General features: G+C 63.1%; 1 protein-coding gene across 10 annotated transcripts in view; it reads right to left on the bottom strand.

Annotated features, from left to right (window-relative positions):
- The window catches only part of NFATC1 (nuclear factor of activated T cells 1), a 105,982-nt gene extending 83,682 nt beyond the window's left edge, over positions 1-22,300 (bottom strand). For 2 of the 10 annotated variants that reach the window (XM_023242130.2, XM_045041304.1), the window contains exons 1-2: positions 21,767-22,290; positions 7,368-8,463 (exon numbers count right to left, since the gene is read on the bottom strand). In XM_023242130.2, the coding sequence (XP_023097898.2) occupies positions 7,368-8,463; positions 21,767-21,893 (1,223 nt within the window). In that variant the 5' untranslated portion in view covers positions 21,894-22,290. Of the gene's footprint in view, positions 1-7,367; positions 8,464-17,420; positions 17,655-21,766 lie in introns of those variants that run through there. The other 8 variants (XM_045041302.1, XM_045041300.1, XM_023242129.2 and 5 more) reach the window with 8 other exon arrangements.
- Positions 22,301-22,801: the final 501 nt, after the last annotated feature.

Here is a 22,801-nt window from a genome sequence, read left to right as displayed (position 1 = left end):
TTATAAAAACTGAGAAACTCGGGACCTCCAAGTTCACGCAGGTTGGGGTGCAAAGGTGCCGTGAAGCAGGCTCTCCCACCGGGCGGAGCACGCGGGACAGGCAGGGACAGACACACAGCTGAGGTCACTCAATGCGTTCAGTTCCAATAGGGGACCCGCAGCCTGGATACTCATCAAATAGCGACCACTCCTTCTCTAACGTGAAGTTAGAAACCCAACGGTTCAGGATGCGCGTCAGGGATGCGTCCAAGCACAGCATTTCACGCCGGGGACGCTGTCTGGGGCCGAGCCCTTGTGCTCAGGCCACAGGAGCCCCGTGCCAGCGGATGCCGCAGCCACATCACCGTGGTCCCGGGCCCTGCCTGCGGGGGTCGCGGCGCCTGTCCCCAGTTCGGCCAGAGCTGACGGCCCCTTCTCTGCAAGCATCAGCCACCGCCCACGGCCTCTGCCTCTGGCCCACGTGCCCGCACGCCCCTCCGTGATGGGAACCGAGACCCCACCCTGCAGCTGAGCAGCTCCAGGCCCCGGCTGGGACGAGTCGCCAGCACGGGGGCCCGGATCCGCATGTGGCCTCAGAGCACAGAGCCCTCCAGTGAGCAGGCCGTGCCATCCAGAACCTTACGGGACCTGGTGGCTTCTTACTCTTTTATTTTAAATTGGGAAATCGCCACACACCTCGGTTTGTCCATCTGTACGATGAGACTTACCCACACACGGCCTCCCACAGCAAGGAGCTCTCTGGGCCCGGGTCCAGGGCCCTGGGGAGGGGCACGTTAGGCTTTCAGGCCACAGTGCTCGGCCCTGACAGCCCTGCCGGACCCCAGGCTCCGGTGGAAGGGGGGCACTCGTCACCGTGCCCCCACCCCGCAGATGGCCACGTTCACCTGTGGGGAGTGATGCCGAGGGAAATCGAGGCATTGCCACGTGGCTGGAGAACTGGGCACGATCTCACCGTGTGTGAGATCACGGGCACTGGGATGAACCACCACATTCTGGCGACCGTCCACTCAAACCTACAAGCGGCCTGCGCACCAGAGGAAGGCCTGGACCGTCCGCCTCGACGGGCCGTCGCAACAACACGGCAGCGGCGATAAAGTCGCACAGTTGTCACCGCACTAAACACGGAAGCACCACGCGGTAACTCCCTGCTCCTGCGCCCTGCGTGTCCCTGCGTGGCGGCTCGAGCTCTGGAGGAGAAGCGTTTATTTACGCTAGGACTAGAACCTGCCCCTCCCCCCGGGGCTGGCAGGGATCAGCGCCCACAGAGCCGGGAACCTAGTGTGCGGGTGGTGCCGGGGCTCAGAGACGCCCTGGCCCCCGAGTCCCTGCAGCGCGGAGCCGAAGGCAGCCTGACAGGTGGGGTTTGCTGCGTGCGCTTTCTCAGGGCAGCGGCCTCGTCCGGAAATGCACCTGCCCCACGGCCCACGTGCAGGCGGCACGCAGGGCACAGACCACCTGCGTCAGAAGCGAGACCTCAGGCAAGTTGCTTGCTTACTGAAAACTGACCGAATACTGTGTGTCCCAGCTCGCAGATGACGGTTTAGAACTATTTATAAAAAAGCGAACCCCATCGTGATACGTAAGTAGTTTCTGTTCAAGAAACCAAGCAACACGGGCAAGCAGGTCCTACTGCTTTGCATGGAAGGTCTAGTCCTGAATGTGTCTCCGGCACAACCACGGTCTCTGGCAGGAGCTGGCCTGGCGGCAGGCCACACCGCACACCGGGGGTGGACGACCCCCTTCCCGCACCCTCTCCTCAGAGGGAAAGGCCCGAGCAGAGATCAATTCTGATCTGTCTGCGGTCACCGACCCAGGGTGTCACGGGGCGCTCGCTCCCGGCAGGGCCCCCACTGTTTGGGAAATCTCCACACTGGGGTCCCGTGAAGGCCCCGTGTGCACAGGACAGACAGGAGCAGGACCAGGCCGGGCACAGGTCAGACTCGAGGCGGTAACTCCTCCCACCCTCTGACCGGTCTATGAAATGAGCCACGGTCCGGATCTCGGTGGTCTGACTTAAGGGCCACGTCCTGCACACGTACCTGGGACAAGCATGGCAGAGGCGGGCAGAAGCCTCGCCCGCCTGGCCCTGCCCTCCCCGCCCCCACACAGCCGCTAACTACGCTCGCCAACGGCAGGCTCACCTTTCACGGCAGAGGCAGTACTGGCCGCGAAGCACCTTCCCAGGTGTCGGCCGTGAGCTCGGTAAAAGCAGAGAGAACCCGCACGGGAGGCAGAGGCCCGGGTCTCCGCAAAGCCTCTCGGCCCACGTGCTTGCGTGGCAAGCAGACACGGCGCGTTCGGCGTCCCAGACGCGGACAGCCGGCGCCTGGATCCTCCCCCCTAGATGCCGGGTTCACCCCGGAAGGGGTTGTGCCTCAGGTTAATCTCTGGCCTCCCCCGGACCTGTGTGCTGGGCGTCCGCCCGCCCCGGAAGCGCGCTCAGCGTCCTGTAGCAGGACGCGTTCTCGTCACTTCCGGGCACGTCCCGACGCCCACCCCGCCCTCCACGACACGTCTCCTGGGAGCAGCGGTCAGGGGTCACGGGCCGAGTTCTGGCTCTGCCCCTCGACAGCCAGGGCCCTAACGGGCGTCCCCGACTGCACCTGCGTCCTGCCAGCACAAAGGGGACCCAACAGAGTCCCCACGGGGCCCCACGGCACGGCCCAGCAGGCTCCCTCCTGTCTTAAAGCTCCGTGTCGGCGAGCCTCCTCCAGGGGCCTGCGGCTGTGCCACGAGCCACATGCCGACACCCCGGCGGGCTGGCCCAAGACCGCCTGAGCACAGACGGCGCGGGGCCAGGGCTCCCACAGGGGTGCGACGGGGGCGAGACCCCCGGGACACCGCGATGGTCCCAAGCGTTAGCAGCCTACAGGTGAATCTCACGCGAAGCTAGGACACACTCTGAGACACTCAGAAAACATAAAATCAGTCGGGGTCGACAGACTTCCAGAAGCCAGCACCTAACGCCGGGCACAAGGGCCGGGGACGCTATGAAAATCACCGGTGTTGCAGCCAAAAACCTGAAAGAAATGTCAAGCACGCCGCCCTAGACGCACAGCCTCCCCAGGTCCCTGACCCAGCTCAGCTCTGAGCAAAGACGGTCATTAAGGTTACCTGGCCCCCTAGTGAATCTCTTCAAGAGCTCAAATCGAAAGAGCAAAGTTTCCCGTATAGGAATTTAGTTCTGCAAGTGGGAGGTTGATGCTACAGAAGATCGCATTAGGGGCGCCGGCTGGCTCGGCCCGTGGAGCGTGCAACTCCTGATCTCAGGGTTGCGGCTTCGAGCCCCACGTTGGATGCAGACGTTACTTAGAAACACAATTTTTAAAACAAACTCAAATAGAACGCTTCTGCGCTTCCAAAACCGGTTTCCTTATCCGTCTATATTCCTCACGTAAGTATGCCACTTTGAGGGCAAATTCAGATGATTCTGGGCACAGAAGCCGAAGACGTTAAGACCCTGTAAGCTGACACGTCCCGTGAGCCTGTCCTAGAAAAAAAGGGGTCCACGCGCACAGAGGCAACTCCCAACACTGGCGGTTGTGCACTGAATGGACGGACACCCACCAGGTCCGCCGAGTGACCCGAGGAGTCAAGAGCACCCACCGAAACTTGAGATCCTTCGTGCCACCGCAAAAGCCTCTAGAAGCTGCCCTCTGACATCTACCGTCTAGAAGTCACCAAGCGTAAGCTAGTGTCTTTGTAAGTCAGGCCTTCAGATGTTCATCCCGTTCTGGCCTCTGCACACCCACCCCCCCCCAGCCTCCCCGCCTCCACACACTCGGCCCCCTCCAGCCTCCCCGCACACCCCCCCTCCCCCCCAGCCTCCCGCCGCCACACACCCGACCCCCCCCAGCCTCCCGCCTCTGCACACTCAGCACCCCCAGCCTCCCCACACTCCGCCCCCCCAGCCTCCCGCCTCTGCACACCCGCCCCCCCAGCCTCCCCGCCTCCGCGCACACCCACCCCCCCCAGACTCCCGCCTCTGCGCACACGCCCCGTTGCCTCCCCGCATTCGCACACCCGCCGCCCCCAGCCGCCCCCGCCTCCGCACACTCAGCCCCCCCAGCCTCCCTGCCTCCGCGCACACGCCCCCCCCTGCGTTCGCACACCCGCCCCCCCAGCCGCCCCCGCCTCCGCACACTCAGCCCCCCCCCAGCCTCCCCGCCTCCGCGCACACGCCCCCCCCCGCGTTTGCACACCCGCCCCCCCAGCCGCCCCGCCTCCGCACACCCGCCCCCTCCCCCCCCAGCCTCTGCACACACACCAGCTGCCTCAGCAATGGAGTCTAGGCTGACCTGGGAAGCGGTTATCACTGGCATCATCACTGCAAACACCCTCTCCTTTCTGAAGAGGCTCACAGCCTGCCTCTAAGACTTAGAAAATTCTAGATTTTAGAGGGACTCAGACACATTGATGCAGTTTCTGTGTATTTCCCAAGCTCTGAGAACAGAAGTGTCGTTCTGTTAAACTCTAAAACGTGTCAAAACTATAAAGCAATGAAGTTCTATGAAACACTATGGCTAGTTTCACAATTTCTTCAAGTGTAGCAAGAACCAAGTATCCTTTCTGACTGCCGTGGGCCTATCAGGATGCTTTGCACGGAGGGGTCGCCATAAATGTACGGACAAAAGAAGACCTCAAAAGGGAGAGAATCCCACAGCATCCAGAGTTCTTGGGAAAGGCTAGTGTTGCACACTTTTCATTAAAAAGCTCCTTTTCCGGGCAGGATGGGATTAAAAGTGCACCCGGCACATCTGTGGTGATGAATTCTCCACATCCCAGACTCCAGAGGCTGTTACAAACTCGGCCCCGGGGCTGCACAGCCGAGACCCCGCTGACGTCCCAGGCGCTGGCCAGAGTGGGACAGGAAGCCTGATGCGGCCACCCTCTCCCGCGGGTACGACGGCCTGTCCCTGTGGCCCGGCTGCCCTGGGGCACCAGCCGACAGGACAGCATGGGAACAGGACAAGGGACCAGGAAACATATTTCACTGTGAAACCAAAACAGGGGGAAAGGTTAGCTTCCACCCTCCCCCCACGTGCCGTGTTTGCTCGCCGAGCTCATAGGAACTCCGGGCGCCCTCCCCCGCTCCCAACCGGGCACTGTGACAGGGGCACGTCGCGGGGCCCTGAGCACAGACCAGACGGACGGACTCCTCTGGTCCGCACCAGCAGCAACCTGCCAGGGACACCCGCGTTCCTGCAGACGCCCCGCAGCTGAGCGAGCCTCCAAGGGGGAGCTACCGTCGAAGGCGTCCTGCCGTCCTCACCGCGGAGGCCACGTCGGGTGCTCCGGGCTCAACTGCATCCCCCCCAAATTCCTGGGCCGGAGTCTTAACCCCAGGACCTCAGAATGTGACTGTGTTTGCGCATGGGGTCACGTTACAGTGAGGTCACCGGGTGGGCCCTGGTCCAGTGGCTGCTGTCCTTGTAACTAGGGGACATCTGGACAGACACAAGCCAAGAAGACGGGCCTCAGGAGCCAACCCGCTGGCGCCCTGACCTCTGACCCCGGGAAACAAATGTCCGTCGCCTACGCCGCCAGGGCACAGACCAGCACACAGGGTCACCGACACGTCACGCTTCACCCTGAGCCACGGTTTCCTTCGTGCTTGTGGCCTTGGCCCGAGGAGTCCAGTGAGGACCGTGGCCTTCGGGGTCCACGGAGACTATGATATGTGAGCCTGTGTGCTTATGGCCGTTGGCTTGGAAACAGTCTTATTTTTACTCGAAAATTATAGAGAGGACAGCAGGCATAAAAGGTTCTTAAAAATTTTTAAATGCCTCCAAATGGATTTTTAAAACTCCCATGTTTACGAATTAAATCCAGGTGCCGAAACACATTTGTTTTGACGATAACTTTGAATACATCCGCTCCTTAAGCTTCGTACCATGCAAAGTAGAAGCTGGGATAGAAGTGGCACGAGTCAAGAAAAGTCCGTGGTGATTCGAGCTTTCCTGTTTTCTCGTCACCGACTCCCGCCCTAAACAGCACGCCGGCAGGAAGGCAGCATCCGCCAGCTCAACGCTCTGCAGGCCATCAGTCAACAGGGCGCCTGGGGGCTCGGCCGGTCCAGCCCGGGTCACGATCCCGCGGATCCTGAAACCGAGCCCCGCGTCAGGCTGTCAGTGCGGAGCCCGCTCAGGATGGGTTCTCTCTCTCCCTCTCTCTGCCCCTCCCCCCGTGCTCGCTCACGCGTGCACGCGCTCTCCCTCAAAATACATAAATACACATTTAAAAAAAGAATCCAGTCGACGTCACGTTGGTTTCCCACCACAAACTTTCTCCAGGCTCAGCCGGGTTCGCCGGGCACCCACGAGCCCATCACCCCTTGCGGCCGCGCCCCAGGCTCTCGCTGTGGACACGGGCTCTGAGCAGAGCAGATTCTGAATCAAACGATGCTGCGGACGCGCTCGCCGGAGCCGGTGGCTGCCGCTCCCCAGTGTCGCTTCCGGAACGCCCTCCCACAGAACAGGGACGGAAGGAACGGGACGGCGAGCCCAGGACACGGGACACACGGGGGCGTCCAGGGAGGCGCCCCGCGCCGCGAGGGAAGCCCGTCTCCGTGCTGGTAAAGCTCGAGGTGCAGAAAGCACTCTGCCAGGCGGCATTAGTGGCCCACCTGTCGGGAAGGCTATTTAGTTAAAAATAAAAACGCCGGGCTGGATAAGTGGACCCGGCGGAGTGGCGCAGCCCGCGCGCCGCTGAGGAGTAAAATCAACAGCCCGAGACGCTCGCCTGAGCTCCCGTCGCCAGACTGCGGGGAGCGGGCGCCGCTCTCCCGGGACGGGAGGCCGTGCTGTTCTCCGAGGACCGCGGGGAGCGGGGTTTGCGGCTCTGGGGAATCGCAGCGCCGAGGCCCCAGCTGCAGCGACGCCACGGTGGCAATTAGGCGGGAGAACGGGAGCGGGTGAGCAGCGGAGGGAAGCACACAAACAGGGATCGTTTGGTTTTATGGAAAAAATGCTGAGCGCACACGTGTGCGCCCTCCTTGCGGCCGGCGGGTCCCCACCTGAACGCACGTGTGGGAGCGCCCCCCCCAACCCCACCCCAGCAGCTCAGAACGTGGCCTTGTTGGGACACGGGGCCTTTAATGAGATAATTAAGTGAAGACGAGGTTTGAGGGCGTCCTTACAAGAAGCAGATTTGAATACAGCCACGCGGGGAGAAGGGCGCTGAGGCCCAGGGAACGCGTGATGCTTCTAAGGGCAGACCCTGAGGCTGCCGCGGGCCGCGCGGGCGTCCCGGAAAGCGCCAGAAGGCAGCGGCCCCGCGGGCACCCGGATCCCGACCCGCAGCCACCAGGCCCGAGGAGCCGCCTGCGCCGCCCCGCGGACCCTGCACGCCCCCGACCCCCCGCTCACCTGGCGTAGGATGTCGGGGACCTGGGCCTGGCCCACTGGTAGGGGTGCTGCGGCACCGACAGGTACTGGTCGCAGAAGGCGCCCTTCCGGATGTGCTGGAAGGGGGGGACCTCCTCGGGCAGGAACTCAGACGTGGGCGGCGTGGCCCCCAGGTCCTCGCCGGCCGGCTCCACCTTGAGCGCCACCGAGGGACAGCGGTCCAGGGCGGTCTTGCGCGCCTTCACGGGGACGCCGTCGCCCAGCTCCAGGGTGCTGTCGGTGCTCAGGGCGTTGATGGCGGCCACGATGGCGGAGCTGGTGTACTGCGTGCTGTTGCCCAGCCAGGTGTCGTCGGTGACGCTGACCCGCGGCGAGCTGCGCGGGGACGGCGTGGGCGAGTGGTGCGGGGAGCAGGAGAGCTGCCGGCCGTTGAGGCCGTACTTCCTCTTGTTGCAGGGGGACGACGGCCGGGACGTGCGGGCCCCCAGCCAGCTCTCTTCCGTGACGCTCGTGCGGGGCGAAGTGGAGGGCGAGTGTCTGGGGGACCCCAGCAGGCCGCAGGCGCCCAGGCCGCGGGGGAAGCCCTCCTCGGGGTCTGTGGTCTTGGGGGACACGCAGGGCGACTGCCACGGGGACGTCTGCGGGGACGCGTAGGGGTACGAAAAGTTGGACTCGTAGGACGAGGCCTCAGAGTTGCAGCTGCGGGAAGACAGGCTGCTGGCCGGGCTCAGGCACGAGGGGTCCCGGTAGGCCTCCAGGTTGGGCAGATTCAGGGTGGCCGTCGAGGGGGGCCGCTTGGAGCTGGGAATGACGTCTCCCACCTCCACATCGTGGAAGAACTGGTTGTTGCCGTGGTGCAGTCCCATGTACGAGGTGATCTCGATGCGGGGGCTCTCCAGGGCGGGGGCTCCGTTGGGCCGGATGTGGCTGGAGGACAGGAGGTAGCCGGAGGGCCCGCCGTCCACAGGCCCCCCGTAGCCCGGGGGCTGGCCGGCCGCAGCGCCCGGCATGCCCGGGGCGGCACTCTGCAGGTCGTGGCACAGAGCCGGCAGCGAGGGGTGAGCCGGGCCGGGAGGCAGAGCGGTGCCGATGCTGGGGGGTGCATAACTGTAGTGCTCTAGAAAGGGGCCAGAGAAGAAGACGGCGTGAGGGGCCGGTCGTCAGAAAGCACGCGCACAGCTTGGCGAGCCCGTCGGCGCCGCGCAGCCCCGGGCCGGGACCCCGGGCGCCGACCCCGCCTCCCCTCCCTTCTCCGCCCTGCAGCACGAGGGCACCCGCTGCACCTCACACCGCCTTCACGCTCCTACTGGCCGTCCTCTGCCCCAAGTTCCTGCCCGCAGAGAGCTGTCCGCCCCCCCTCCCTTCCGCTCTCCACGCAAACGCCCCCTTCCCCGGCCACCCTCCCAGGTTTCGGTCCCCAGCCCAACCGCTCTCCCTGCAGACACCCCGGTCGATCTCTTTTCCTCGGCACTTAACATCATCTCGGTCGTCACCTCTTTGATCAGAAGGAGCTAAGTTCCGTGACAGCAGGACCCCTTGCCTGCTTTAGTTTAGCTTGCTTCGTGGCTGTCTTCGGAGCCTATGACTGTACCTGGCACAGATGAGGTCCTCAGTTTGTCAAACGGATGGATGGATGGGTGGATGGAAATGTGGGTGGGTGGAAGGATGGGTGGGTAGACGGTTGGACGTATGCATGGGTGGTGGGTGGGGAGATGGAAGGATGGGTGGAGGGACAGGTGGGCGGATGGGTGGGTTTTAGCTACAGGAACCTGGACACGTAAAGAGATGCAATGAGCTAATCGCTGTCAAATGTCCCAACTACTGGCTACAGACATAACACCCAAGGATCCGACAGAAACCTTTTCTGGGGTCTCTCGTGGCCTGGGAAGCAGATGACAGTGGCACATAGCTGTATTTAAGAATCATTATATGCTAATTATAACTTCAATGAAAAACGTTTCTAAAAAATCATTACCAGTGTAATTAGTCATTTTTCATAGGAAAGCCACATTTCTGGAGCCACATCTTGGTGCCTCATTATTGTTGGCCTGGAGAGGAGTACTGCACAGTCTCTGAATAATGGAAACGCACACATGGAACCCTACACCGTCCCCTGGTTTAAGGGCACTGCCGCCTGGAAGACTCTCCCTTCGACGAGGGTGCCGCCCCTGTGCTGTTTCAGAGACCCACACGGACCGACCTTGGAGAATCAAGGGTCTCAAAGTACAGGTTCGAACCCCATCGTATTTGCTCACGGGAAGCAGTCTAGCACCCTAAATAGGGAAGGGTCTGCAGCTGTTCTTATTTTTTCCAGAAGGAGCCATTCAACCACGCTCTCTGGAGACCCAGGCTCTTCCGTCCTTGCTACCAAGAAGTTCTTGCCTTCTTGCTCTGAATGCCCCCCGTGAAAACCTGCTTGCTATTCCCCAAATGGCCTCTCTTCCTCCAGGCCCCTCACAGGTGGCCTGGGGAGAGCGCGCAGGCGCCCACCCCCTTTCCGAGAGAGCACCCCAGGTGCTCGGCGGGCAGCGGTGCTAAGACGCCCTGGCGGAGGCAGCGTGGGCAGAGCTCTGCCGAGGGAGAGAGAGCAGCACTGCCCCTGGGGAGACCAGACGCTGGGAGCGACAGGACGCGATCCCGTCCGGACGGCCCAGCCACCCTGCCGCCCACCTCCCGTCTCGGTCCCCACCTGCTCCCACGGCCCTGCGGGCAAGCAGGACCCGGGACACTGAAGGCGGGGAAAAGACCAGCCCCTCGTCTCCCCAGGGCAGGAGGTGGGGAGCTGGGCCCACGCGGGCCGCCTGCCCTGGGACCGTGTCCCATGCTCCCCACGTGGCCACTGACACCTGAACACAGGAACTGCAATCAAAAGTTACAAATACGATTACAGTCTTGGTAAAAATCAAGAAGTTACAACCCTGGAAAGGAACTTCCCGGAGAAGGTCACGGTTCCTGAGGAAGAGGTGGCATGGCGGCCGTGTCCCCCGGGGACACGTGTGCACATCCCCACACCCGGACCCGGCAAACCGCCACACAGGTGCCTGAGGGGGACATCATCAGGGGGAGGGGCCCGGCAGGTGCGAGGGGACAAGCCCCCAGAAGGAGGGCCCAACCCAGACTCTGGATCCTCAGCAGACAGGACGAGGCAGGGGCAGCAGGGGCGCCAACACCCGGGCCATTCCGCACGGAACGGGGTCTCAGCAGAAAGATCCACCTCAGCAGAAAACGTTTGTTCGCAGCCACACGCCTTCTCGTGTACTAAACACGTTTCCCCGCGTATTAGTATCATAATCAGTAAGCAGAATATCAGCAAAGAGAGCGTGAGTCCGTTTTACACACTCAGAGGACAGGAGTGTTAGTAATCAGACGTCAAGAAACGACGTTAGTGTGTTTGGCAGATTGCAAAATTGAGTGTGAGTGAAAGACACGCTCGGCTGTCCTGGTCCCCAGCACCCGGCTCGCTGCCGGCCACGGAGCCCCGGCCTCCTGGGCTGCCGCAGGCGCCCAGCCAGCAGCGCCGATCCCACAACCGCTGGCACCGGCCGCACACGCCTCTCTGGGCGCCCGCAGCCCCCGCCCGCAGGGCAGTGAGCGCAGGTCTGCAGACGCCCCATCCCCGCCCGCATCCGCGCCCTGGGCGCCTGGGCGCCACCTGCCCGCGCCGCCGTCACACCTGTCCAGACACACACTTTCCCAGACCACCGAGAAAGCCACGCTGCTACTCTCCTGTGGTCTCGGCCCCCTCTGGCCTTCGGGGGGGGGGGGCCAGACACCCCTGGGGGCCCCCAGCGAGCCCTGAGCCACAGGCATGAGGGGCTCTGCCTTCCCTGGAGCAGCTCGGACTGTGCGGCCCGCCTGTGGGCTCAGGTCCAAGGGCTCCCAGGACCAGCGCGGTCTCGACATTCTGTCCTCCGGGTGGCAACGTCCCGACGACAGGGGCACCTCGCCAGACCCTCCTGGTGGACGAGGCCCCCAGGCCCTGGCCCGCCTGTGGCTGGGGCGCTCACACCCACACGGACCGTGGGCCCTGCCGTAGAGCCCTCGGACCCGTGACGCACATGTCATCCCAGCGTTCGGTGAGGAACGTGTTTTCATTTCAAAGGGAATCACCGCCTCCAGCAGACAGAGCACCGGGCGTGGGGCTGAGGGGGAATGTTAAACGCCACAAATACAAATGTGTGTCACAAAGCCACGTGCTGGGTCACCGCCAAGGAAGTGGTGTCCCTTGTGATGGGCCCCCCACCAGCTCCCAGGCTGTCTGGACCTCAAAGGAAGTTTAATGGACCGATCCCTGTATTCCCTGACCCGGTTAAAAGAGCACTATGGGTGGGGTTCCCCGGGCGTCCCAGTCGGGTGAGCAGCCGGCTCTTGATTTGGGCTCAGCTCAGGATCCCAGGGCCGCGAGATCGAGCCCCACATCGGGCTCTGCGGTGAGCATGCGAGCCTGCCTGGGATTCTTTCTCCCTCCCTCTGCCCTTCCTCAACTCGTTTTCACTCTCCCTCAGAAGGAAATTTTTAAAAATTAAAAAAAAAAAAAAAAAAAAAAAGTAAAACGGTGCATCCACAGTTTAAGAGTTGGGGCACCCGGCTGGCTCACTGAGTGCAGTGAACACCTCTCCATCTCGTAGTCGTCAGTTTGAGCCTCTTGTTGGGGGCAGAGATTCCTTAAAAAATTAAAAATAAACGTAAAAAAGAGAGAAGGTTGAGCCCACAATTGAGCTAACATTTGTTGGCAAGAAGGTAGTCGAAGAGTTAAAAAACAAATCCTACCAAACAGCCGAGCAGGACTGCCCCCCCCCCCCCAGCAGGTGCCTGGGCCCCAGGTTCTGACTGCACAGCCGGTGGAGGCGTGCGGGGGGTCACAGGCGGGTTCTGGGTGAAACGGCGGGTGGGGGCGCGGCCGGTCTGACCGGTGTGCCCCCGGGAGCGCCGTCTTCTAGAAGGATCTGGAAGAGACCAGGAGGAGCAGACAATGGGCCTGGGCTGTGGAACTGCCGAGGGGACTTTACGTAAACCAAACACTGTCAATAAACATGAGTCAATGAGAAAAGAAAAAGCAAAAAGCCTCATTTAAAAAAAAAAAAAGACTCATCTAAAACACAACTTTCCCTAATTAAACAAATTACAGACGGAAAGCCACATGCCTGACCTTCGTGAGGGCCCCACAACGGCGGGGCTGGGCGCTGGATGATGGAAGTATCTCTGCCGGGGCAAAAACACGTCAAGGGAGACGTCCCTGCTTGCCGCGCCCGGGGGCTCCCGCCTGCTCCCCGCTCCGTTGGGGTTGAGGACCCACCTAAGCCGTATTCAAATCTGCGTTACTTAGCGATTCAGTGAAAACGTTTCCAGTAACTTTCTTAACAACCCTGAGACGTTCAGGCCGATTCATGTCGCGTCAGGAGCCGCCGAGGCGCTCAACACCCATCAGGGCCACTTTCTGCCGCTGCTTCTGGGACCCGGCCGTCTGCCAACGAGCGTTCAGTCACCTGCAGAGCAGGGGAGCGCGAAAGACCGCGCCCGGGTCCGAGCGAGTATCATGGGGACCTTCAGAAGGCTCCACGCGCGAGAGTGACAGCGGCGTGGCCCGTCCTCTGAGGACGCGCACCGCCCCTCCGCCGTCCGCACTGGAGTCCCAGCCCCACGCAGGTGCGTGTCCCCGAGGAGGGACGCCCGGGTGGGACGGGGGCCGCCCCCAGGCTTCTCCGGCGCTCGGACTTGTCAGAACTATTTCCTCCCGTTCTGAGAAAGAATCTATTTCAGAACCAGACAATTTTGTCACTTCCGAACCACCACCAGAAAAGCATATCCATGTGTCTGGTGTTGAAGCCAACGGCCTCTGGGCGTCATCCCGGCCACCGGCCTGGCCCTGCCGGCCTGTCCCCTGCAGGCGGCGACGGGCGGAGCGCGGACGGGCGGGCTCACCCCCGCCGGGCTCCCCTCGTCCTTCACAGAATGATGCTCTCCATTTCCAGGACCCCACCCCCCCACCCCGTGGCGTCTGCTGGGGCCTGACCGCAGGACACGGGGCTGGACAGAGGACCGCACACCGGTGACGCCCGGTCCTGTCCTCCAAGACGCCCGACCAGACCTTCTCGCCGAGGCCCCACGGCCACCAGGCAGCAAGACAGCAATTTCCCAGGTGATGGAAACAGAGCAAAACAAAACTGAAACACACTCCACGCGGGAGCCTGCCGCCCGGCCCTGTTTCCTGAGCACACAGAGGCGGCGCCACAGCGGCCCAGGCCCGGCGGCCGCGGGGCACACACGGAACCGCGAGGAAGCCCCGGGGCCCCACGACCTGCCCGGGAAGGTCTCGCACCGACACCACCACCTGCCCCCAAGGTGCCCCTCCCCCCCAGCCTTCTGCGGCCTCCTCACTGCGGCCGCGGCGCCCCTGTCCCCGGGCCACACGGGCGCCCCGCACACCTCTTGTCCCTCAGGCCCTCACCTTCTCATTCCCCGTCTTCAAGGAATTGTCATTATTAGCTGCAGTCTTCCTCTGACAAAGGCCCTGAATGAAAACACCCTCGTGCCAGTAACTACCCTGATGGAACATCCCGGAACCTCGGGACAAAGTGCGGACAGTGGGCCGCCCACATTGAATGCAGGGGCGCCGGTCCCGCAAGCTGAGGGTCCCCCCTGAGGCCCCCTGAGGGTGCAGGACCCACACTCACCGAGCCCCTAGCACCAGAGACCCCGGGTCTCTTCCTGCCACCGCCACCTTCCTGACAACGGACTTAGGAATAAAGGTCCCCGCAGACAGGTCTCCTTTCTGTGCACACTGGGACACACCACCCTCGGCACCCGGCACCACGCCCGCCAGCCTGGAGGCCCGGAGGAGCCTCTTCTGCCGGGGACACTCCAGCCCGGGCCCACAGGCCTGGCCGACTTCCTCCCGAGTTGCCACAGCGACAGCACCGCAGCTCGGGGCCAAAATAACTTAGGAGCCGGGCTCCGGCCCGGGTGGGAAGCAGGGCGGTGCCCGCCTCCCGGCCGACGCGGCAGCTCCGTCCTGAGCCTGAGAAAGGGGCCCCGCCAGCCTTCTGGGGGCGCTGGGGCCGCCAGAGATGGGATGGGGGGGTGCGGGGACCCTGTGAGCACAAGCACCCCTCCTGTTCAGTGGGGGCAAATGGTTCTAAACGTTCTAAACGTGCTCTCTCCCTTCCCTCAACAAACGGTGACTACTTGGGCCTGCCGAGCGTCCTGGGGACAAGGAACTCTGTGCGCCCCAGCCCTTCAAGCGCCAGGCGAGACGGAAGCCGTGTGCATGCCTCCTGCCCAACGGGAGCACGAGGCGACCAGAGTGACGGGGGTGGAGGCCCACCACCCACGACTCCTCAGGGTGGGGGATGCCGCTAAGGCAGGGGGAGCCGTGACAAAGACCCGGTCCGTGCCCCCGCGCCCCTGCGGCCGAGCGCCCGTCTCCGTGCGCCCGGCGGCCCGTCAGGCCGCGTTACGGGCCTCGCAGCCCAGCGCAGGGGCAGCTACCCATTCACGGAGTTACATCCAGGCTCGTTCCAGAACGAACGTGAAGCCATTTCTATCACCCAGTAAAGGCTGGAGAATTTAACGAAACAGCTTACTATAACACCGTGATATTTTAACATTTAATAATTATGATATGTCAATTTTCAGAACAAAGAGGAGGGACTTCATTAAATAATGGCCAAAACCCGGAAGCAATCACCGATGTCCTTCAGCAGGTGATGGATAAATAAACCGGTCCATCCAGACAAGGGACTATTACCCAGCACCAGAAAGAAATCAGCTACCACTAGCCACGAAGAGACACGGAGGAAACCGGAACGCGCATCACCGAGTGGAAGAAGCTGGTCTGAAAAGGCTACATCCTGTATGACTCCAACTGGAAGACATTCTGGAAAAAGCAGAACTACGGAGACAGTACAGACCAGCGGTCACCAGGAGCTGGAGGAGAAGGAGTCCACAGGGTGTCTGGGGCCGTGCAAGGACCCCGTGGGGTGCAGGAACGTTGCCTGCGTGTCCTCGTGTGCCAGTGCTCTGTGAGGTAGGGTCACGGTGCACACGTGTCCTCGTACGTGTGTCCAGGCCCACGGAGCGTGCACCACCAAGAGCGCCGCCTACCATCCACTGTGGACTGTGGGTGAGGATACAGGTCCAGCACAGTAACAGGTGCCCTCTCCGGGCAGGTGTTAAATGACAGGGCAGCTGAGGCGGGACGGGGCGGGGGGGGGGGGGGGGGGGGTCTAGGGGAAATCTCTCCACCATCCTCTCCTTCAGCCCTGAACCTAAAAGTGCTCTTAAAGGCAGTCTTAGTAAAATGCAAACAAAACAAAACAAAACAAAACAAAACACAAGTATCTCTCAGAAAAATACGTTAAAAGAGGAACGTTTCCTACACTTCTAACACGTGATGATGCGAAGGAGGCCTTTCCTTCTCTGCCTGGCCTCCTCTGCCCAGAGCTATCTCCAAGTTGCTCGGGACCGCCCAACACCCAAAGCCTGGTGAATGCTGGGCCCCAGGTGCCGGCGCCCTGGAAGCCTTCCCGCAGGGGACTTTCCCTGGATCGTACTCCCCTGGGAGCCTGGGGGCTGGGGCACATGTTGAGCTGAGGATTAAAAGCAGCCTTATGAAGGTTCCCGGCTCAGGGTCGGCTCTGAGTGTGGAGCAGACATTCTGGGAGGCACAGGGAGGCGGCGAGGTCCTCCCCAGCTCTGGAAGCCCCCAACCACAGAAGCCACATGGGGTCTGTGCCCCCCAGCCTTTCGGCACAGCAGCACCCCTGAGGGCCCAGTGGTGGGAGGACAGTGCTGGGAGGCCCTGCCCAGGATGGGCCTTTACACCACGGTCGGGGGGGGGGGGGGGGGTGGGGAGTCACAGGCACGGCCCCCACTTTCACCTTGTGCCTCTTGGCAAAGACACTTGCTGAGTGCCTGAAACCGGGGGCTGGAAATCCGCCAGACTCAGGGAAGAAAGTGAAGACGGCCCCAGGGACCACGGCCCTTCCAGTCCCAGCCTCTCCTGAACTGCCTTGGCTCCCACTGACCCCGGAGGCCTGGAGACCCACAGCCGTGGAAGACGAAAACGGGGTGCAGATGACAAAATTCAGGCCGCCTCTGCCTGGCTGCAACGTTTATTCTTTAAAAACGAACAGGACGTTGCAGTTTTTAAAGGAGGGGTGGTGAGCGACGTGGAAAATATTATACAGTCATCGCAGAAATGCCGTCCCATCAGCGCCAAGAGCTGCCTTCAGCCTCCTGGCTTTAGCGCCACGTGGGCAGGCCAGAATGGAGAGGTGAGGGGCCCCACTCTGGGGGTCCTGCACCCGCACCGCCCCCCCCAGTCCTCCCGCCCCGCAGACAGCGCCTGCCACCAGGAGCTGGCTGTGAACATTCAACAGCTCAGCTCGAGTTCTGACTCCGACTCAAGAGCATCCACTCCGGGAGGCTGGAGGTTTCGTTTATTTGTTTGTTTAACTGAAACCTTTCTTTTTGCAGAGGAGAAAATGAAAGAGACAAAGGCTCCCGCTCTTGAGGGCAGACTCACTTAACGCTTCCTCCCTTCCTCCCTTCCTCCGGGAGGGGCCGGGGCCTCCGGGGCGCTCAGGGACAGGTCTGGAGGGGCTCCATGGCCCCCTGCCCTCTGGCAATGGCCGCTCACCACCTGTCCCTCGACAGTGTCCAAGTCCAGGGCCTCGGACACTCGTGTCCCCTGGCAGAAGCAGCACACCCCCACCCTGGAGAAGCCGCCTCTCCAGCATGAGTGCCCGAGAGACCCCACAGTGTGACCCGCGGGCAGGAGGCCTGATGCTCTCCCTGTGGCCACTGGCGACATGGCCTGTCCCACCCTCCCACAACTCCCCACTAAACTGGGTCTCGGCGCCCTAGGGGCAGGATGGGGGCCCCAGGCACAACCCCCAGGCCAGCCCTCCTGACTTCAATCCGGTTCCTGCGCCCCCCACCCCAGCCCTGCACCGCCAGGGTCCTGCACCTGCGGCTTCGCACCCCGAAACACAGCACTGGAGGCCCCCGCACCTCCGGCCTCTGCACCCCCCCCTCGCCCGCGCCCCCTCCGCAGGCCCCGCGCGGACCCACCTGGGGCAGCGACCGCGCCTTCGTCGCTCTGGTTAAACTCGAAAAGGAAATCGAAGTCGAACTCCTGGTCCTCCTCCAGCCCCGTCATGTTGGGATGGGCCAGGTCGGGGTTGGGGTCCTTATCCGGGCTCGGGGCCCAGGGTCTGGGGTCAAGGTGCGGGGCCGGTCAGGTAGGGGGTCTGGGGTCGGGGGTCAAGGTCCGGTCAGGGTCGGGGAGGGGGGGGGCGGTGGCGGTCCCGGTCTAGGATTGGGAGGGAGGGGGGCGGGACCCTGGCCCCGATCCGGGCCGGGCCGGGGTCGGTCGGGGTCGGGGTCGGGGTCGCGGCCTGGCTCGGGGCCGCGGCCGCGGGCACCTGTGGTCGCGCCGCCCGGGGCTCGGCTGCGCCCGGCGCTGGGCCGCGCGTCCTCGGGTAACGTGACTCCCGCCCGCGCCCCTCCCCCGCGCCCGCCCCCGCGCCCCTCCCCCGCCCCCCCGCCGTTTCCGGGTTGACATAAACAAGCCGCTCGCCGGCCGCCGGCTTCCGAGTTTTAAATAAACTCCCGGGGCAGCCGGGGCGCACGCGGCTCCCTCGTGTCCCCCGCCCCCCGCCCGCGTCCGGGGGTCCACGTGCGCCCCGGCCAGACCCCCCGCGGCCCGCGCCCGACGGGCTGGGGGCTGGGGGCCGGGGGGGGGGGGGGGGGGCGGGGCGCGGGCGGAGAGCGGGCGTCTGGGACCCCCGCCCCCCGCCCGCGGACCCGCCGGGTCCCAGGGGGCGAGAGGGCGCCGCTCCCAGGCACCGAGTGGCCCAAAGATGGAAAACTGCGTGTCACCGAGACGGGAGACTGCGTCCCGCCTGCTAAATTTGTGTAAAAGTTTAAAAAAAAAAAAAAAAATCTCTCAAACTGTCGGAGCCTCGTCTGGAGCGAGGATTTGGTTGCTGCCTGAGTCTACAACATGCACGTCCTGCCAGAGGCCGGCGCTCGCCTCAGTGCGGATGCAGTCCACTGGATAGCTGTGCTCGCTTTCTAACCCGCCCGCCCCTTGGACAGGCAGCGGGGGGTGCACCACCTCTCAGCCCCCGTGGCCAAATCACCCGCAAATGCCAAGGAAACGTGCGGGTTTCCGCAGGGACCGGAAACGCCCTCCCGTACAGTGGGAGGCTCTGCTGTGGCCCGCAGGCTGCGCACATCTACGCGCCGCTGGCTGGCGCACAGCAGCCCTTTTGTGCTGTGGCGTCTTCCTCACAGGCTCGTGCCCACCTGCCACCTCGCTTCGTTGCAACACCGTTTGCTTCAGTCCTGCAACTTCTTAAAACACACGTGCACACTCCTACGCGTCCACAAGTAACTGCAAAGCTTTCAAAGGTTCAGTGTGTGGGGACTGAAACCCAAGGCTAGGACACAGCAGCCGGGCACAGCAAATCTAATGTACAAGGCAGGTCTGGGCACCATTGTCTCCTACGTCTTTGCTTCGGCCGTCCGTTCTGACTGTCTCCAGTGTCTCAGCGCCACGCACAACTGGCATCTGCAAGAACACGCGAACTTTACAGGAGAGTGAGCGTCAGCCACGGAGAAGGACACGTCCAAGAGAGGGAGGGCGGGACCGCAGCCACTGCTGCTGGTCCGCTAAGGAACGAGCGCCCTCCTTTCTGCCCTGCAGGCCCTTTGCCCTGGGGGGACTGCTTTTTCCGGAAGCAAATAAGCTGCAAATCACGTGACACCCCCCCCCCCCATGATTCTCTCCCCTGACCCTTTTCAAAATGCCTGGTTTTCTCCAGTGATAAACTATAGTTCACTTTGGCCTGATTTAGTTTCTAATAATAGTGCTCACTTTGAGATGCATGTTGGAGGGTTGTTTTGTTTTAGTTCGCTTTTTTTGCTGACCTTCGGGCAAATGGAAGTCTGTTTCTGTTGAGAAGCCGCAACATTTCATTTTCTTTCCAGCTGTTTTCTCTGCAGCCACCTTCTAGTCCCCACCAAAAATGTACACACAACAGCCCTTGTCATCTGTTTAGACGAAAACTTTTTGGTCGACCGTTCGACCACTTTCAGAGAAAGTGGGTTCGCACTTCCACACGCACACGGGTGCCCACCAGCTTCCCACCTGGGCCAGCGGACCAGGACTCAGCCCTGCCCTGCCTAAGGCTGAGCTCCCCGCCGCCCCCAACCTAGTTTCAGATCCCCAACCAAAGCCACCCCATGGGGAGGCCAGGTTTTTAAACGCTCCCCTTACCAGCACCCCCCTCCCGGTGAGTGCCTTTCAACTGGTAGATGGTGTGGAGCTATTTGCCAACTCAGCAGACACTCCTGTCCTGATGCAAATGTTTAGCTTGGCGCTTAGTCTCTGAGGCTGCGGGTGTGGGAGCACAGAGCTCCAGCCCTGGGTGTGATAGAGCAAGGCCTCTCCTAATCTGGATTAGGAAACTGCGCGGCCGGCTCGAAGTTAAGTGTCGGGAGAACAGAGCGAGCTTTGTTCTGTTCCGGAGAGCCCCGGGGGCATTCTGTGTGGAGCAACCTCGGAATGGGTGGGTGGGTGGCTACCTACCAGGCCTTGCATTTCCCTGCGCTCTCCACGCGGAAAAACAAGCACAAGGCCTTCAGAAACAACAGGCCTAATGAGCTTCAACCCAGATGCTCATTAAACTGGAGGGAAGTGCCGGGGAATCACGCAGATTCTCACAGGAGCAGCTGACGCCTTAGTCAGGCCTTGGGGAGGGGACAGATCCCGCGTCCTCCAGCGCTCGCTAGGCTGGGCAGGCGTTGACCTGCAGAAAACGGAGCGCCTGTCGTACCCTCAGCCTGTCTCCCTGAAGGACTCGACCACGCTTTCTAGCTGCCTCGCCTCGCAGTTCTCACGACATACACTGCTATTCACCTGGTCCAAAGGCCTCGCGGCACCTGGCCTGCTGTCTTTTCTGCAGAGGCCCTTTGTCAAATGCAGGAAACAGGAAGAATCCCCACCCCCCCCAGATGGCTTTTTTTCCTTGTGAAAGAAGAGAGGTTGTTGCAGGATGGGCCACCGGCTGTTCAAGTGAAGACACTCCGAAAACGGTGCCCCAGAATCCAACAGCAAAACCTCAGCACACTTTTTAGAAACTGTTCCAATAGCGAGAGCTCGGTCCATAACCATCACCTGGTATTTACATTTAAACAGCCCCTCAACTGGGACGAAATGGTAAGAAACGCACGTCTTCCTCCACCACACAAAACACCCGGCAAACAATCGATCTCCGTTTGATGAGCGCACCGACTGGCCTGGGCTCCTCTCTGTTAAAGAACGTAGGTTCTCGAACCTGGCGAGAACGCGGCTCTAAGTCTGCTCTGCAAATGCCGCAGGAAAGTTCTGGTCCTCGGAAGCACGTCCGCCCCAAAAGCTCACTACCAAGTCTGCCCGCTGTCTTAAAATAATTTAAATAAACATCGGGCGCTCCTAAGGCCTTTGGGGAGGGGTCTCCCGGTCCCCAGGGTGCAATCGCCCTCCCGATGCCTTGGCAGGATGCCGATCAGCCCGGTGGGAGGCCGTTTTCAGACACCTGCGGGAGCACAGCCGGTGGGAGCCCCAGGCCGCCCGGCTGGAGGTGGTGGCGCTTCTAAGGGCAGCGGGCCAAGGGGACTCCGTGAGACCCCCTGTCGGGAGCGGAGTCGCCATCACCAGGCTTCATTCACTTTCCGCACTTTTGGGGCTATAAACAAGCGGCTTGAAACCTGGCGGTCCCTTTTCAAACTATCCTGAAGCCTTTTCTCCGGCTGGAACTCGCCCTCTGCGAGGTTGCAAAATGTTCTGAATTAGGGGCTGTGTCCAGACAGCGCGTTTGATGCCTGGAGTCCTGCGGGTCCAGCCACCGGCGAGGCAGAGCCGGGGCGGGGGGCGGGGGACGGGGGGGCGAGACGGCGCCCGCCACCGGCGGAGCTCGCGGAGGGGCGCAGACCCCCACCTCACGCCGCGTGGCTGCTCTCCCGGGCCGCAGGGTGGCCTTGCCCCCGCTGGGGACGAAACCGGCCGAACTTCGTTCCCAAAGAAACCTGCTGGCTCGGTCGCAAGGCGTCTCCTGCGGTGGCGACGGCCCTAACCTCGCCCGGTCCCCGGACCGCCTGCGTCTGAACGCGGTTTGTGCAGCGGCTCCGCCGCGAGGCTGCGCTCAGCGCTGGAGGAGAGGAGACACCTATTGGCAGGAAGGCGCGCTCGAGACCAGGGCTGCTCCGGGGAAACACCAGGGGGACACCGCTTCCCAAGCCGCGCCGCGCCGCGCGCCCCGCCGCCCGCGCCCCTCCCGGCGGCGGACCCGGGCCCGGCCCGCTCGCCGCTCCCGGGCCGGGACCCCGGGGGGCGCGGGGGGAGGGGGGGGGCGGCGGCCTCGCCGGCTTACCTTCCTCCGCCGACTTCATGGTGCCGCCGGAGGGCGGCGCGGGCCCCAAAGTTTCTCCGCTCCCGCAGACTGCAGCCGGAGGCCCGAGTGGAAACTTGGAAGGGACTGGAAAACTGGTACTTGGCATCCACGCGGCGGCGGCGGCGGCGGCGGCGGCGGCGGCGGCGGGGAGCAGGAGGAGCGGGAGGAGGAGCGGGAGGCGCTCGGCGCCGCCGCCCCGGCCGGGTCTCCCGGGAAGGCAGGGACCTCTCCCCCGGCTCAGCGCCGCCCGCCCCGGACAAATGTCATTGGGGGGCGTGTGCGCGCGTGGCGGGCCGAGCCGCGGCCCTGGGGCCCGAGCTGCGTGGCGGGGTGGCGGGGTGGCGGGGGCTCGGCGGTGTGCTCCCGCGCCCCGGTGCCCGCGCCCGGCCGCCCGACCCGGCGCGGTGACTGTGCCGGCGAGTTCGGAGTCCTCTGAGTGTCGCTCTGACGCAGGGCCGCGCTCTGCCTCCTGCCTTTTTAAAGCTGGAAAACACCTCCCCCGCCTCCCCGCCGGCCCGGCCGCTCCCGCGCCCCCTCCCTGCCGTGACATCACGCCCCCGCCCGAGCCGGCGCAGGGCCCGGAGGACAAGTCGCCGAGCTCCTGCCCTCCCCGCGCCGCCGGGCCCGCTGCTCGCCGGGCCCGCGGGGCGCACGGGGGGGTGGGCAGGGGCGCACGGCCCCGGAGGGGGCGCGCCGGGGGCGGGCAGGGGCGCCCGCGGAGGGCCGGGGCGCACGGGGGGGGTGTCGGCGGGGGCGCCCGTGGAGGGCGGGGGCGCACCGGGTGACACCCGGGCGCACCCGAAGAACGAGCCGGCCGGGACGCCGGGGTCCAGCCCGTGTCCTAAGGGAGTCACACTCTGCTTTAAAGAGGGGGCGGAGGGAGCGGAGACGAGGGGGCCGAGAGCGCCCTGCATGCTGAAGTCATTATGTAAAATCGCAGGCTTCCCCCGCTGTGGAAATTTGGAAAAGCGCTTCCATTGGCAGGCCCGAGAAAGGAAATTCCCATCCCGCTAA

The sequence above is a fragment of the Felis catus genome, chromosome D3, assembly GCF_018350175.1.
Source record: "Felis catus isolate Fca126 chromosome D3, F.catus_Fca126_mat1.0, whole genome shotgun sequence".
Classification (NCBI taxonomy): domain Eukaryota; kingdom Metazoa; phylum Chordata; class Mammalia; order Carnivora; family Felidae; genus Felis; species Felis catus.
Note: the sequence above shows the minus strand (reverse complement) of the source record. Positions and strands in the feature narration are given on the sequence as shown.